Source organism: Nelumbo nucifera, chromosome 2 (genome assembly GCF_055504915.1).
Source record: "Nelumbo nucifera cultivar China Antique chromosome 2, China Antique-T2T, whole genome shotgun sequence".
In the NCBI taxonomy this organism is placed as follows: Eukaryota; Viridiplantae; Streptophyta; class Magnoliopsida; order Proteales; family Nelumbonaceae; genus Nelumbo; species Nelumbo nucifera.
This window is the reverse complement of record NC_142650.1, coordinates 11,762,870-11,780,604: the sequence shown is the minus strand read 5'-3', so window position 1 is coordinate 11,780,604 and position 17,735 is coordinate 11,762,870. Positions and strand designations below refer to the sequence as shown.

The window sequence follows — 17,735 nt, the reverse complement described above, 5'->3', positions numbered from 1 at the left end:
CTTTACTAGTTGGGAGTTGGGACAAAAATCAATACGTACAGATGATGGCAACCATCTAATTTTATTGGAATTAATTGGACGGTCTGAGGCTTTAGTACGAAATTACGATCTGATCTCGCTACCCTGATTTCTGGAATGGGCAATGTCTTGGCTGGGAGCCTGGTACCCATTGTGTAGCCCCCCTTGGAGCAGAAAAAATCATTTGAATTTTATTGAGAAAACCACCCCAATTAATAGATCCTACAAGGCTACAATTACCGAGTGATACTAATTGTGGATGAACAAATATAAGGAAATGGGAGCAACCATGCATGCCATGTATGATTCTGTTGAGCTAATGAACAACCATATCCATATCTCATACACACACAAACACAAGGCCTTTATGGAAGTTTGTATTGAACTATTAATGAGGCCAAAATTGATTGCTCTTTTCTCTTTCCTGTCTCTTTTTTCTCAAATGACTTTCCCTCTGCTAAAAGCATCATTATCTCTACAAAAGATTAAACAGTAATTCATTCCATACATCTGGCACTCCAGGCAAGCACCAATGTATACAATCAGAGTAACTCGTAGGGTTTGACAACTGCTGCGGACTAAATGTCTCCCAGAACTTCCGGTAGATGGAAGGATGGCCATCTTTCCGATACTCAGATAGCCGAGTGATGTTGACAACAGATACCTTTGGCCCCAGCTTTCCTAAAACATTCTTCACCATGCGCATTGTGGGCAAGTCTGATCCACTTCCCCAGTAACCCTCTACTTCAATGGGAGTATTTTCCTGATAACAGTTCCCCTCGCTCTCTGGCTTCCATTCTCGGCTCCTGCACGCCACAAAATGTTTTTATAATTCTTCATCTTTTGAATCTCACAAGGGGCAGTTGTAATGAAAATTGACTAGTCTGTTTCATTTAAGGGCCGCTAGAAATATTTAACCAAGAATTTTTGTAGGTGTAGACCTACCATTCTGAGTCTGATTCAACCACAACTTTTCCCTCTTAAATTCATTTTAGCTTGAAGTCAGATCTGAGTAAGATATAATTTTCAACAATTTTTTATTTTTTTATAATGTATTAGTTAAGTGTAAAAGAATATATGGTTCAAGATTTATGGCCTTCAGCTTTAAAATATGTTCTTAATTTAACTTAATAAACTTATTAATAAAATAGGGGTAAGTCAATTTGTAAGACAGTGGATCCATATGAGTGCATTAATCCGGCTGACCTGGTGCAAAACCAAGTCAGACCAGACCGGTTTCAGACCAATTGATCATTAAAGCAAAGGTTTTTGCATCAATTAGAACATCCTAGAATAATATAATTAAAGGATAAAATAGGAAAAAGGCAAAATACAAGAACATTCCAGAACATGGAGGTTCAAACATTATAAATAGGGCCCCATACCCATACGGGGACCCATTATTAAGACCATTATCAAACCCATTAGAAACACACCCATCAAACCCATTACGGAGGAGGAAGCCCACATTTCTCTCTCCTCCCTCTTTTCCTTTCTCTTTCTCTGTCTCTATGAGTCACCGACTGGTTCCGTTGCCATTCTCTGAACCTTCAGAGCCTGACCACCACCGCCAAACCAGAGTCCATGGTGCCTACACTATGATGCTGGAAAAACATGATATCAGAGGAGCTTTACCCTTCCCCCCACCCTCCCCATGATTTTTTTTTTATTTTTTTATTTTTGATCAATCCTTCCCCATGAATTTCGATAAGCACCACCTGATTGGCTACCACTTTTATGATGATACCAATTGGTTATAAGTTTTTCTAGTATCATTTTTTTTTTTGATAAATGTTTTTCTGGTATCAAATCTTTCTGGTGTCATAGTAGAACCTATAAAACTAGATACATTTTATCTTTGTTCACTTAAAAGTTTCCAGTAATCAGCATATCAGAGCTTCTATAATCCGTAAACTCAGAAGGTCAACAGTGATACTAGAGATTTCGAATCAAGATGAACCTTCGTCTACTAACTTGTTTGCTTTACCCACAAAAAGAAAAATTAGGTGCTTTGTTATGTGTGGGAAAGAGGAATAGCTACAGGACAAAAGCTGAGGACCTGGGTAGAAAGATAAGCCTTGGGTAAGTTAAGTGGATTAAGGATGGAGGTTATACTTGCATGACAAACTGCATATTGCTAAATAAAACACTGGTTTGAGTTCTATTGTATTAAGAAAGCACAGTAGCCTTGATGGGCTAACACATTGCCATTTTCTTCTACCAAATATGTCAGGCAGGTAACGATCATTATCCTTGCTAGAGATTTAGATTAAATATGCCATGGTGGTAAACCACAAGCATGGTTGGTATAAAGTCTAAAGTTATCAACACAATTACGTAAATGCTAGCTTTTGTCTGTGAGATTAGGTTTCCTATTGCTCCCAATATGTTTCAAGTCATCTTTCAGCAAAAGAAATGTGTTTTGAGTCATCAATGATGTCATATTATTACAGACAATGTCGAATAATTCACATAAACAGTAAATGAATAACAATACAACTATGCACATTAATAATTTAATTTGACCATATGCAAATTAATAAAATCACACAAGTACAACACATTATTATAAAAAAAATATAACATTCAGTAACACAAATCATCATTAGCATGCCTGGTGGTTTTGGTTAGGAACACAGCATGAGGAAACAACATAATCCTATCATTACCAGTGGCATTTACCTTCCTATACATCATCTTTTTCTGGTTAAACCTCCCTATACATTAGTCAATTGATTGGAAAAAAAAAAGTTCAGTTTGATTTTCTGTATGATGCTGGTACAAGATTGCTTTATCAATTGGACAATCTGGATCTATGGGCATATTGAGCAGTCAGTGACCATATTCTATATTTTATTGTCTGGCACGAGATATCCAGCACCAGCATAAACATAAAGTCTTATCTTAGATAGGTCTTCCATTTTTGAACTGCATTTGGTTCTCTCAGAATTGCAACTAAGTTCTATCTCATAGGCCCCTCATGGACCTGCTATCCAGACGTTTGTCTCTACTAAGATTCCCCATACCAGGTTTACATTATCATCAGTTCATCTTATTCATATGTTGAGGCTATTCTATTGGCCCCAAGTCCATGTGGTATCTGACTTATGGCCCTATAAGTAAATGTATATTTAAAATTCTTAGGTTCTACTACTTGCTAATCAATCCTAAGCATCCAATGGATGGGTCTGTCCTTAGATCTTCCACAACCCAAATTTAACAATATTCAGACTCTGTACTAGAGATTTTCTATGTGATGCCACATTGATATCAGCAGGATTGTCAATGTATCACCAGGGATGGCTAAGCAAGGGGCATCAAGGCAATCAAGGAAAGGACAACTGCCTGGCTATTTAGGTGATTGTGACACCCTTCAATGGAGTGATGCATTATGCTATCATGTTGTTTGGACAATGTCTTTTCAGCTTTCACAGACAAAAGCCAAAGAAGACCTTTAAGCTTTTTGATTTGAGATTTGGCTTTGAAAGCTCATTTGGCAACACTAATGAACTTGTACATGTTCCTACTTATTAACGAACTGGTTCTCCATATTTCTGTTGAAAGTTCAGAGTCAAAATGTCAGAATCTTAAAGTTAAGCTTCTGATTTGGAGAATTTGAGTTTCCAAGCTTTTGTGATTTGGCTTCAGTAATACTCCAAACCTTGATTTTGAGCTTTCCATCTTTTTAAAGTTGAAATCTGAATTTTAGAATCAATCCAGTTGCTTTTATCTAGAATTTCACCTAAGGTCCGTTTGGTTTGCAGTCAGAATTGGAATGGGAATGGTCTATTCCTCTTGCCTGTTGGTTCAGACGGGAATCGGAATTGGCTGGAATGGATTCTCATTCCAAAGGGAAGGGGAGGGAATGGCCATTCCCTCAAATGGGGAATATCATTCCACCAGGAATGGGAATCAGATTCCTATTCTGCCCAACCAAATGGTTGGAACCAGAATGATCCATTCTGATTCCGATTCTAGACCCCTATTCCCATGAACCAAATGGACCCTAAGTGAAGAACATCCAAAGTGATCCTAAGCAAAATCACCTTGCAGCTCTTAAATAATCTACCCTCAGATGAGTTATATTTGAATATTAACAATTACACCAAAACACACGCATTAATGCTCCCACTGTATCCACACACCATGGTATTGAGGAAGATCACATAATCTACCCCTTGTTTGAAGTTTGATAGAGCTGAAGTGTTTTGTTATGTTCAAAACTTGCATATTCCTACTGGTATGCATAGATCAGCTGAATGGTTGTAAGAAAAGAGTATTAGGCAAAGGTGTCAACACTCACCAGAGATGGGTTGGAGACATGGTAACAAAGAATACACGCTTAATGGTAGGATTCACCTTGGAAGCCACCCATTCTGCCCAAGTCTCCATTGCCAACTCCATGGCTCCCAGGCCATCTAGTTCTTCACATATCCCATTTTCTTCACTACTCCATCTGCAACAAGATACAGGTATCTTCAGAAATGCAAAAATAAAGATCATTCTTTCTTGTTTTCTACAGTTATCATTCTGACTTGGGAAGAAGCTTTACTTACAGTAACTTAACTGGGCCTTGTCTCCACCATAAGTACGTGTTGAAAACCAGTATGTCAGCATTCTCCCACTGGGCTGCATGCTTTAGAACTGAATCTGGGCGGATTATCCTATCAGCCAATCTGTGGTTCACTGGATCATCAGAATTCGATTCAACAAGAAGTGGTGCCCAGTAGAACTCGACTGAAGCATTGTATTCCTATGTGGAAGACAAAGACATAAACATTACAGTGTTACAAAAGATAAGATCAGTATTTCTTATTGATTAACCTTGTCATGGATATAAAACATTTGCAATTCTGAAACCTTATAAGACTAACCTAATTGAGATTTTTCATTGAGAAAACTTCATAACGAAATCAAGGCTCTTCAAATTGACGTTTATATGTAAGGATTTAAAAATCTCAAATTCCAATTTTATATCTTGACTGGTGTTGCCTTACCTCTGCTTTGAAAATTGTTAGAGGCGCGTTGGGTGACATAGATCTCTTCTCAGGCGGAATTGCGGATTGTAATAAACACACCATGGATATCCATTGTCCTCTATTAAGAGAATCCCCAACAAACATCAGTCTCTTGCCTCTCAATTTCTCCCACATTTCAGTCGTGTTCCACCTTTAGCATAATAAATCGGCTCTTTAAAATTTGAAAATTATTCTAGTTGCAGAACTAAACAAAAAGGATAGAACATTGGTGATTTTACCATGAAATAGAGAAACAATACCTCTTTAAGTTGCAGTTATGGGGTTGCCATCTCCATGTCTGGTACCTCAAGTCAGTTCTTCCGTGCTTCCGACATGCCAATTGATCGGACATATAAGGGCAATGCGACTCGTTATATAGCGGATATGAAGTATTATCAAAAGCCCATTTGCCGGAAAACAAGTTACAGCTCTCAGGAGTTCCTCCCCGTCGGCTGGACTCCATCGTACGGTCAGTCAATCCAGTTTTCTTACCACTGTACTTTCGAGTGGAAGCGCATGTAGTGAATCTATCCAAGCTCGCTAAACTTCCGAAAAAAACTCAGTTAAATCCATGAGATCAGATCAAAATAAACTAAATTCAGGAGATACAATAAGCCCCAGTAGGTAAAACTAGAACAGAGACAAAAATTTACAGAAACCCGTCAGTCTCGTCGGGGTTCCAAAAATAAAGAAAGAAAACGCAAGAAAAAAAAAACCCGATCAGATTATTAAACTAAACAAGACGAATCTTCACTAGGAGAAGCAAACCTAAGTCGATTAAACTTCAGAGAAAGGAAGGTAGATTAACAAGCAACATACCTAGAGCTCGCTTTTGGTCATTAGCTCCAGAGGTTTTTGGAGGAGCAGAGGCGAGAAGTGATGTATGTGTAATGGAAGACTGTTGTTGTTTGTTGTCTTCGTGGATTTGCTGAATATTTCGTTCGTTGTAGAAGATTGAAGCTGCAATGAAGAGAGAAAAGAGAACAGCAAGTAGGGGGAAATGAGTCCTTTTCCTGTTCCATTTCTGCATCATAGAATAGAACTATGCTTTTGAAGTTGCAGAGGGAATGGAATCTTTGTTCAACGGCGATGGGTCATTAAAGGATTCAATTGGATTTCTTCACAGAATTGGGGTGCCGACAGGAGCTTCTGTTGTGTTGAAAATTCGGTATCACCGGGAGATGTTCCCAATACACGGCGGAGATGTGCCGGAGGGGCAATTTTGTGGGGGGCTGATTTGGTTTCATTTTAGCGTTTTTCTTTCTTTATTTTTCCTATTTCACTGACGCGAAATTCATTTAGCGTGTGTTGATTCGCTCTGATGCTATGAGCCTTCAGATCATGTTGACTCTTGCATTTTGTTGACTGCGTCAATGCATGAAATAAATCATGATGAAACAAACCATTCCATCAATTAATAAGTAATAACCATGATAGTATGATACAAGTGATACAACCAGATCAGATTTCAGTATTTCACCAATTAATTACTCTGTGATACGACCAGACCAGAATTCAGGACCCGGTCTGGACTGTGGAGCCCATTACTTGTGTCGTGTCCACACACGGAAAGCCAACTTATTTGTATAATTTTGCATGACTGTGGGTCTTGTCTGCGAGATCGGCTTCTGTCAGGGCAAGTCCGTATTCACACCGTTACAACTGCCTTTTGCAATTTTGAATTAAGAATATCTCTATGAAATAAGATACCTAAGTACGGAGATATTTTCAATTCAAAGTTGTAAAGATTGATCGAACGTAGGAATGGCAAGAGGGCGGGGATTACATTCTCCGTCCCCGTCCCCGTCCCTAATTGGGGAAAGAAATTCCCCTCCATCCTGACTCTGACGGAGATTTAAATCTCCAAGTTTGTAGCCATTAACAAAGCAAAAATGCTGAAAACATAAATAGATGAGAGAAAGAGAGACTGAGATTGAGAGAGAGAAAGAGAGAGAAAGAGGACCGTTGCAAGTTGAGCCTAGTGACGAGAGAAAGAATTCGACGGGTGACGACGATAGACGAAGGTTGAAGGAAAATTGAAGAATTGAGTTTCAATTCTTTCTTCTTTGAATATCTCTATCCTCCTTTGAGATTCGAGTGATAGACTGGTAGTCGGCAACGATAGGCGTTCGATCTCCAACGGGTGAGTGGCGATAGCGACGACAATCGGCGACAAAGACGAAGGAAGAAGACTAGGGTCACGGACTCATGGTTCAGAGTTCTCTGTCTGTGTCTGTCGACTGTCAAGTGTTTGTGTTTTTTAAGTTTTTATCGTTAAAAATAAATGAATAATAATATAACATATAATATAACATATAATATATAATATTATATTAATTATATATTTTTATTTTTATTAATCGGGGCCGGGTCAAGGTGGGGATTGCATCCCCCATCCCCGGCCCCGACCCCACTAATGTATCCCCATTACCCGGCCTTGTCGGGTCGGGGACGGGGAAAATTGCCACCCCTAATCGAATGGGCTTTTGCCCTGACGGAAGCCGAAATCCTTGTCTAATGGTACTATATCAGGGTTTTGGCCTTTGGGCCTACTCAATAATAATCTAATGCAAAGCGTGAATACCACTTCCTACATTCATAATTTTGTTTTCTAATGTTTTTTTAGGCTCAATTTGGAAGGAATACAAATACGAATATGTACTATGCAAATACATACAAAATACAAGATTTTGCACTTTACAAACTTATATTTGTTAGGGGTGCCCACTTTATAAGCTTATTTTTGAAATCGAACTGAGGTTATCGGTTTTTGGAAAACCGGTAACCAAAATCAAATTGAAACCGATCAGTTAACCGGTTTGATTAACTATCGGTTCAGTTTGTCGGTTTTTTATTGTTTACAATATATATTATAAAAAAATATAATACACTAGAAATATATAAAATAATAAAAAATATATTATATATTATAAATATATATTTATATATAATGCATATTTATTAATTTATAATGTATAGAAAATATAAAATATATATAAATATATGTATACCGATTGATTTGGTTAATTGCCAGTTTTCTATTTTGATTAACCAAAACCGAACAAGTACCTTTGATTTTTTAAAATACTGAACTAAAATCGAACCAAAAATTCAATTAACCGATTGTTTGGTTTTGATCAATTTTTTCGATCAATTCAATTTTTTGGTTTTTCTTCCTCACCCCTAGTATTTGTACCCCTTCCAAAGTAAGAATTCCTCTCAAGATTACGCATCAGCATAGTCAGAAATTGGGCCTAATCTCTGTAATTGGACTAATAGAATTCGTGTGGCTGGCTCAATATAGTTGGAACAAGGCTGAGAAGCCTGAGATGATAATGATGATGAAAGAAAACAGAATTCAGATAATCTAAATACCCGATCAAGCTTCTAGTCGGGTTGTCAGATTTGAAGAAAACAGAGTTCTGATTACAATAGGGTTGGGAACTTGGGATTGTTGATTGGCAATAATAGAATAATGTTCTTTTTTAATTTTCAAACTCTAATTGGATCCTCATCTTGAGGTTGAACCAAACAGATCCTACAAGTGTTTCATGGACTTCTCCATCTAAGTTAAGCTATTGATTTTTGTATGTCACGGTGTCACTCCTTGTGTGACCTACCGAGAGAAGCTGCACAAGCCTGATGATCAAATAGTGAATTCCATTGGGCTGTGTTTGGATTGGGATGAAATCAGAAACGGGAGATGGAAAGGGGGTTTTTCAAGACCCAATATTTCATTTGGCTCTGGAAAAGGAACCGAGTAGAAATTGGGGAAGTACAGAATTTTAGCCTTGTCTTTGTTGCTTTTTAGCACAACAGTAAACGTGTACGTGTGAATTTTAGATAATAATATGATAAATATCCTTATCGGAACCCATTAAAAAAGATAAGTAATTAAAGTATGCTGTGGTTGTAAAACTAAATTTTATATTTTATTTTTATTGGTATTAAAATATTTCTTATTTCTTATATTTATTTTTATTTAATATGATAAATATATAATATTAGAGTTGTGTACAATTTTTCATATTTTCTATAATTTTATTTATATATATATTTTTTGAGTTTTTATATATAATTATGACATTTTGTGTTGACCCAGTTTGGCATAACAGAAAAAAGGACAAAGTCATTTTTGACACCTTTGAATTTTATACTACATTTCCTTAGTTAATTATAAAAATGATTCTTCTTTATGGCACTTAACTTTGTTTAATATGATAAATTTCTAATATTTGAGATATGTCAAAATTTTATGAATTCTTGTAGTTTTTTTGTAATTCTATTTATTTTTATTATTTATTATTTAACCATGATATCAGTGGTTAACCTAAGGGCTAGGCCTAGGTCTAACCCAAAAAATAGAAAAGCCCAAACTTTTGGGTCGAGGCCCAACCTAAGGATCCAAAATTACAGGCTAGGTCGGTTAAGGCTTTGGTTGGACCTGCCTAAGTTGCATTTGTATAGACTATTGACCACCACTTATATGGATAACAATTTTCTTTTTAAATTAGTTTAATTTGTTATTCTATTTCCATCCTTAATAAAAATAATTCTTATTTATTACACTTAAATATGATGAATAAATAATATTAGAGATGTATGCCAATGTCTTCTACAAAATATATATATTTTTGACATTTTTGTGTCTTATTTATTTTAATTTTTTTATTATTTAATATGACATCATTGGTAACCCATTTGACCTAAAACGCTGAATTGTCAATCACCACTAAAATAGGAAAATGATTTCTTTTCTAGGTCAGTTTTAAATTTTATATTTCATTTATAGTATTAGAGATTTGCTCAAAAATTTTCACATTTTTTATAATTTTTATATTTTTATTATTTTAACCATGAAACTGCGAGTTGACCCACTTGACCTAGACAGTTGATTTACTTTCCCACCACTTGGACAGAAGGATATGGTTTCATTTTCATGTCAATTTTAAATATTTTCGTGTTGTATTGTTAAAACTATTAATGGATATAGATTTAATTAAGAGAATTTATTGTTGAAAAAAAACTACTTTAAAAAGGATTTAAAGATAGAAAATGAGAGTTAACACCTTAAATATATGACTTAATGAGAGGGAATTGAATAAAGTGAAAAGAAGTTCAAATTATGTCTTCTACCTTTACAGTTAGATATACCAAATTCAAAAGTAGGGATGTTTTAGAAAAGAAAAAGCCGAAAAACTCATTTATTTAATATGTTTTAAATTTAGGATTTAATGAGAAGGAATATAATGGACTTAACCAAAGTAGTAATTCAATTACAATTTTTGCCCTCAAAATAGAGAAGGGCCATATTAAAAAACAAGGACATTTTAGTAGAAAAAGCACATAATTTTAACCTCATTCCCAATTTTAATAGTAGTATAGATATACATATGGAGTACAATTGGGAGGGCTAGGGGTGTACAATTAGTCGGTTCGGTTCAAACCGAGGACCTAACAGACTATTCGGTTTTACCATTTCTACTAATCAAACTGAACCAAATTATATTTTAGAACTGAACCGATCCTAACCGAATTCGGTTTGGTTGGTTCGGTTGGACCCTGGTTCTACATAAATGACAAGCATTTAATAAGTGTTATTAATGAAAAGTTAAAATGACCCCAAAGCCCAATGATTTTAATTAATTAGCTATTATTTATTAAAAGCTAAAATAAGACCAAAGCCCAATGGGGAATTGGCGAGTTGGTCATTTCCAAAATTAATTAATGATCAATGAATAATTAATGATTAATAAATAATTAATAATGAATATATGTTTTAATTAACTATTATTAATTGTTCATTGGAAAATATAATAATTAATTAGCATAAAGTATTAAATAAAACATTAATGTTTAATATACTTAACAAAATAACAACATTAATTCGGTTTTTAGTTCGATTCGATTGAAAATTTCAGTCAAATCGAACAGAAAACAAAAACTATTTTTTTTTTTTAAATAAAACCAAACCGATAGTCAAATTAATCGAACCGAATTAACTTATTCAATTTGGTTCGGTTCGATTTATCAACCGAATTTCAACCGTCGTAGGAACTACAAAGTACAAAGTGATTGAGCTGTATTCACTAAGCCACGTTGACGAATCTACTGAAACTAGATTCACCAAAAAATTGAATTAATTAATAGCTAAAATAAAACGTATTCTGGCTCCCCGACTTTCTCACCAAACATTGCTTTTAGCATTTCATAGAGTCACATATTGCAGAGCTAGAAGCTGCTGCATGAAAGCCCTTCCAAACGAGCAAATTAATAAATTATGAAATCCATAGGGTGACTAATCATTTCATTATCTACCCCTCACCTGTTTCTACTTCCAACCCTAGCCTAGTTTGTTTGCTATGCAGTTTTAATTGCACTGGTGCAAAAATATTAGAGTGCAAAAGATATGAATATAAATTTTGATTTATTTTTATTGTAGATTTACTGTAGAATAAAACCCAAAATGAAGTAGAGTAAAACTCAATATGTGACCCAAAATTTGAATTTTTATCATTTGTATTCTCATGCATTTGTACTAGTAGTGCAAATGAAATTGTACTACAAACAAACAGAGCAACTCAAACATAGATGTAAGCCTTTTTTTTTTTTTAATGGAACGTAAATAGAAAGAATTACATTTCACTTGATTTTTTTTGGTACTTTGCACTTAGGCCCGTTTGCTTTTCGGTAAATTATTTACCTGGGTAAGTGCATTTACTTATGTTCTTTTATTTCTCAAGTAAATAAGGCAATGGCCATTTTAATCATAAAAATCCATTATTAAAAAGGGGCATTTTTGTCCCATTCAAGTATCGGCAATTTCCCCTCAGGTGGGAAAGTTATTTACCCACCTAGAAGATGGGTATTACTTACCCGGGTAAATGATATACAGGAAAATAAAATTTTCCTGGTATTCACATTAATCTGAAAAAAGAACATGAAATTCTTGGTCAATGGGAACCAAAATCCCATTGACCAAATTCCCCCTCTCAAAATCCAAAAAAAGAATGCCCCCTTAGGGTTGAGTTTTTTTTTCCTGTTTTTATCGTTATCAACATCTTCTAACATTATTAATATTGAAGACTAAAAGAAAAAACCGTATGAAACGAAGACTGAGAAAAAATAAAAAATTGATTAATGAATGTGCAGAAATATCAAACATGTTTCTTCTAAGATATACAATTCATCTAAATGTTCTATTGTTGTTGAATCTTAATTTGAAAAAGAAAGCGCATCAAATATGGGACTATTTAACTCATCCATAACCAATTCAGTTTCATTTTTATTGATTAAGAAACTGAATGTAATTAACCACTCCCTTATGGAACATGGGCATCTCTCAATAGCTAGCATGGGTATCTTCAATTCTAGTATATGAATTAATTAAGAGGAAAGAATGTAGGCATACAAGATCTCATTCCAGGCATCTGGTACACCTGGAAGGCACCAATGGATACAATCAGAGTAGGAAGTAGGGTTGGAGAGTTGTTCTTGGGTGAGTGGCTCCCACTGCTTCCTGTATATGGAAGGGTGACCTTCTTTCCTGTACTCAGAGAGCTGCGTGATGTTAAGCATCTGTACCTTCACCCCCCTCATTCTGAGCTCATCGATTGCTGCCTCAACTCTACGCATCATCTTGGGATCTGAATCTCTTCCCCAGTGTCCTTTTTCTATTGGCTCTGTCTCATTGTAACAGTTCCCCTCCTCCATTCCCCATTCATCTCCCCTGCAAGCTCCACAAATAGACCCACTTATTTGTATGTGAGAGAGAGAGAGAGGGGGTTGGCAGTGTTTTGGGTTGAATTAGGGCATGTCATACATTAATTAAGGCCCCATTCACTAAAGAAAGACTTATCCAGGTAAGGGCATTTATCCATCTTCTTTTATTTTCTATGTAAATAAAGCAATGACCATTTTAGTCATAAAAATCTATTATTAAAAGAGGTATTTTTATCTCATTCAAGTGCGGAATCTTTTCCCCTGGGTGGAAAAGTTATTTATCCGCCTAAAAGGGTAGGTGATACCCATGAAAATAAACTTTTCCCCGGTCCCCACATAAATCTGATAAAAGAATAGGTTTCTTGATCAACAAGAATCAAAATTCTATTGACCAACTTTCACTCATCTACTCTAAAAATGGGATAAAAAACCCCTCCCCCCAAAAGGGAATTGGTTTGGACTGGCCTCTTGCAGCCCAATTGTATCATGTATTGAAGACACAATGTTGAAAGTTGGTGGTCATCAATCTTACCAGAAGTGAGTGGGCGACATGCTAACGAAGAACAATTGGGTCTTGCTGCGATTCACATGGATTTCCAACCAATCCGACCATGTCTTGAGAGCCATTTCATAGCTTCGCAGCATCTCCACCTCCTTGTAGACACCATCTGATCTTTCGAATGATCCCCACCTGCTTAGCTTAACTGTTAAGATTCTCCTCACTTTATTATATAAAAATCAAGAACTCATTAATGCATTTCTTTGAGCTCACTCCAACACGATTTTCTTTCTACGACTCCGATTCTAATCCACACCTCAACAGTTGGATTCTAGTAGCTAGACGAAGTACTAGAATATAAGATTGATTCGATCTACTTACAAAACTTTCATTTTGTCTCGTTTCCACCAAAGATAGGAATTGAAGACGAGTATATCTGCGTCCGTCCAGTGTCTAGCGTGCTTCTCGATTGCCTGGACTCTGACTATCCGATCTGGTAGACGATGGTTTACTGGGTCGTCTGAGTTAGATTCCACCAGAAGAGGCGCCCAGTAGAATTCGATTGATGCATTGTATTCCTAAATTACATCGACTATCAATTACATGCATGAAATTGTGAATTAATGTTGCATGCATGAATCGAAGTGTTTGTTGATTCTATGAACTCATGAACTAGGATTAATTAATTAATTTGACTCACAAGTTCAGTTTTAGCTATAGAGAGCTCACGAGTCATGGGGAACTCACCGTCGCCTTGAAGGAACTTAAAGAGCCATTGTTATGCATCGACTTGAGACCAGGAGGGATTACAGAATCCACGAGACAGACCATTGATACCCACTGGCCCCTGTTAAGCGAGTCTCCCACGTAAACAAGCCTTTTCCCTCTAAGCCTCTCAAGCAATGCTGTGGCATTGAACCTTGTTAACATGAAACATTACACAAACTCAAAAAACACAACCAAGTATAAATAAAACAAAAGAACACGAGAAAGATAATTAATTGATTCTCTTTGAGTTGCGAGCTTGAATTGTATCATATCCCAGAAGTGCAATCTGTACAAAATTTGTGCTTAGAATTATAGATTATCTAAGAAATATTATCGAGGTACGTATGATTATCTTCCTGGACTGAGAGAGAGAGAGAGAGAACCTTGGGAGGTCACACTGGTGTGGCTGCCACCTCCAATTCTGATATTTCAAGTCCTTTCGACCAAACTTTTCGCAAGCCAACTGGTCGGACATGAACGAGCATTTTTGCTCCGAGTATAGAGGGTATGACAAATTGTCAAACACCCATCTGCCGGAAAACAGGTTACACCGGGATAGCAAGTCGCCGGAGTTGTCAGGTGGCGTTGGGTTTTCCTCCAACCATCTATTCTCTTCTGCGAGATAGACAGTAGCAATGAATAGGACGATCACTAGAATTGCTGTAAGTGAATGGAAACGGTTCCTGAGCCCCCACATCCGAAGCTCTATGTGATGTTTCTTTGCCATTCAAGCTTCAGGATGTGTTAAGAATCTATAGACTTGTGTGAAAGTCTACATATCCTCTCTTTATGCTTAGTGAGGTTGGTGCTCATCGTTTTTCATTATTTCTTTTTACAGCTCATTCATCATGAAGCTTGAATTGATGGTAATCTCAGAAATAAATATGTATTTCAGGGTCTTTGCATTGACAGATAATGCCTAAAATAGCCATGGTAATATTAGGAGACATTGCCACAAATTACCAATGTTTGACCACAAATAAAAGGATTTATGACCACAAATTAAAAAAATGGTTCATGACCTACCATTTATCACTTCTAGGTAGGTGATATGTTGACTCATTGCCCTTATAACCAGACCAGACCAGACTATACAATACATTGCATTTAAAATAGTGGACCAGATTAATTAAACTGGTTTAGAATAATCAACAGCGAACGGAATTATCAAAATTTAATTATTCATCTTGATTTTCTCTTCCAAAGAATCTCAAGGAAATGATATTTGATGGGTGAATTGAACAATAAACCAGTGGTTGAAAGAATCCCTGTCTGAGATGCCTGGTTGTTGATTTTAGTGTCAAATGGTATTTTATTTTTTATCTTTGTTTGAAGCCCAAGTGTTGTTTTGGTAATTTAACTGAGACAAGAACAACAAGAATTCTTATATAGTATATTCAGTAGGTTATGGTAGTTGACCTATCCATGTCCCATTACGTTGTCTTGAAACTTTTTTAATAAAATGGGGGAGGAAAGTTGAAACCTGAAAGCAATTTAGAATCTCATTTTAATTTCTTTTTATTCTTCTCTCTTATGGTTGAAAATTAAGACAATATCAAGCTTTGTATACATAATAAATTAGATCTCTAGTTTTATTGGGGAATGCCGACAAACTTTTGTCAATTTATCGTGCACTTTAAACTTTAAAAGGGTGAGGAAGAGTGGGTGGTTAGAATAATTGTGGTGGAGGTGGAGGAGAGCTTCTGATGGTTTGATGAGCGTTCAAGCAACAGACCAAATCACAAAGTGGGAAACCAATTTCCCTTGGTGATGACTCAAACCCTGGTGGTGCCAGGAAAACGAAAATTTAACATCCATCAGTGATGTTTTTGGTGAACTTCTCAACAGCAAGCTTCCAGTCTGTAGCAAAGTTGGAATCTGATTGGGCTTGTTTAACCCTAGGATCGGATCAACCATAACCCAGTTCAGCCAGACTGCCAGAGGTACCATGCATTTTGGGTGGATTTTAGTTAGCAAAGTAAATGTATACATGGTATTTAATTATAGTTTATTTAGAAGTGACATTGAGTTTTTCTTTTTTTTTTAATAAATTAGTGCTCAATCACGTGCTATGCGCATGTGCAAGTAAAAGGTAAAGATATAAATCATTAAATAATCAAACTTAATTCTTATCGCATACATCAAATTAAACTAAGGCGAATATCTGTTTTATAGTATAGATAGATGATATAAAAAAAATTGTTCTAACATTGTACTATTATAAAGCCGTTACTTGTCTTGGTTTTGGTGCATGTCATAAAAATTAAATTCTATATACAATATCAACTTATATCTTTATCATTTACTTGGATGTGAGACTTGCAAAAGGGTTGTTATTAATTAAAATGGCCTCATCAGATTGGGAAATTTTAGTTAGATACTTAATTTACAAGTTGAATGGGGTTAGGGATAAATAAAAAATAACATTGGTCGAAATAGTAAGAAATGATTTAAGCATTCATAATTTAACAATTGATATGATATTAAAACAGGATTTTACCTGCTAATTTTTAATAGGATTCAAGTAGAATACCCAAGTCGAAGAATTTGACAAATTTGAAAAATTCTTCTGTATAGTGAGATATTGAATCTCTCTCTCCACAAGTAAAAGAAGCAATGTCAAACAAGTTCAGTCATATTGTCAACTCATTTTAAACCGAACCCATTAAAGGGATGGTGAAGAGTTTGGATCTGCTAGCCACGTTCATCCAAACACAAATTGGAAACATCTCTTATATTTTATGTCATCAATATTCTTAATGTGCAGTTATTCGGATTTGGTGAAGGCCACACAACTGAGAAAAAGGTTTCTGATTCTACTCGTGGGGTTTGGTTGAGTCCGACCAAAGCTACACCCCTTGCAACAAGATAAGTTTTTTTTTTTGAAAGAACAGAAAAATATTTATCTATCTATAAAAAAGGAATAGGGTTATAAAAATATTTATTTTAATTACTCACCAAGCCACCAACCAACAGCTAGAAGTGGAAGAATACCAGCATTGATGGGACAAATTTTAGTTAGATACTTAATTCCTCAAGGTTTCAACTCATCCGTACGGAACTAGTTAGTGGCCCAAACAATTAATTAAAACAGTAATTAAAGAATGTTTATTTTAACTTCCCCAATAAAAGGGGAGAAGAAGCTAGGCCTCAGTTGGTGGGACTTTCAATTGTCCAACTTTGTCAATATGACATAGTCTACTCCATAACTCAGTTTCTACTACTACATCATTGAAAAACTTTAGAGCAGAGGCCCACATTCTGCTTCCACCTTAAAATCTTAGATTTGCCTACCTAAAAAGTGATGAATAAAAGATATATGGCAAATAGATAGAGAGAGAGAGGCTAAATGCGTGGATGTCACTTTCTACATAGAGTTAACTTGTTTTAGAATTCTTTTCAAGCCTTGAGTGTGTAGAAAATATTTATCATCTTCTCAAGTTTATATATATATTTTATAAACTTGCATTTAAAGATTTTATGTTGAACCTTCGAAGGTAAGACACCATATTGGCCCAATTGGGTGGTGGTGCCCTAGATACATGGGGGAAATTAATCATACATCACGGTTCACACCAATAAAGCATTAAAAGGTAGGGGTGATCATGGGCCGGGCTTTGCACTTATGATAAAGGCTATAACTTAGGCCTAGGCCTGAAACATAAACTCTAGCCCAGGTTTATACGGGTCCTGGTCAGATTGGGTTTGAT

General features: G+C 35.8%; 2 protein-coding genes across 2 annotated transcripts; both read right to left on the bottom strand.

Moving 5' to 3' along the window:
* Positions 1-286: 286 nt before the first annotated feature.
* Positions 287-6,280, bottom strand: LOC104597271 (protein trichome birefringence-like 35). Its single transcript, XM_010258732.3, has 6 exons — positions 5,856-6,280; positions 5,297-5,576; positions 5,016-5,187; positions 4,575-4,771; positions 4,322-4,474; positions 287-824 (listed from the first exon to the last, which is right to left on the bottom strand). The coding sequence occupies exons 1-6, from the start codon at positions 6,067-6,069 to the stop codon at positions 494-496; spliced, it is 1,347 nt and encodes a 448-aa protein (XP_010257034.1). The 5' UTR covers positions 6,070-6,280; the 3' UTR covers positions 287-493.
* A 6,023-nt stretch (positions 6,281-12,303) lies between these two features.
* Positions 12,304-14,875, bottom strand: TBL34 (TRICHOME BIREFRINGENCE-LIKE 34). Its single transcript, XM_010258734.3, has 5 exons — positions 14,409-14,875; positions 14,005-14,176; positions 13,639-13,835; positions 13,291-13,449; positions 12,304-12,765 (listed from the first exon to the last, which is right to left on the bottom strand). The coding sequence occupies exons 1-5, from the start codon at positions 14,750-14,752 to the stop codon at positions 12,423-12,425; spliced, it is 1,215 nt and encodes a 404-aa protein (XP_010257036.1). The 5' UTR covers positions 14,753-14,875; the 3' UTR covers positions 12,304-12,422.
* Between the last annotated feature and the right edge of the window lie 2,860 nt (positions 14,876-17,735).

What these genes read in the sequence shown, in the direction of transcription:
- TBL34 (XM_010258734.3), bottom strand. Translation starts at nt 14,752, where the DNA reads ATGGCAAAGAAACATCACATAGAGCTTCGGATGTGGGGGCTCAGGAAC. An exon ending in TAAGTTCCTTCAAGGCGACG is followed by an intron (nt 13,836 to 14,004) that starts GTGAGTTCCCCA and finishes GATGTAATTTAG; the next exon opens with GAATACAATGCATCAATCGA. An exon ending in CGAGACAAAATGAAAGTTTT is followed by an intron (nt 13,450 to 13,638) that starts GTAAGTAGATCG and finishes TAAGCTAAGCAG; the next exon opens with GTGGGGATCATTCGAAAGAT.
- LOC104597271 (XM_010258732.3), bottom strand. Translation starts at nt 6,069, where the DNA reads ATGATGCAGAAATGGAACAGGAAAAGGACTCATTTCCCCCTACTTGCT. An exon ending in TGACCAAAAGCGAGCTCTAG is followed by an intron (nt 5,577 to 5,855) that starts GTATGTTGCTTG and finishes TCGGAAGTTTAG; the next exon opens with CGAGCTTGGATAGATTCACT. An exon ending in CATAACTGCAACTTAAAGAG is followed by an intron (nt 5,188 to 5,296) that starts GTATTGTTTCTC and finishes ATTATGCTAAAG; the next exon opens with GTGGAACACGACTGAAATGT.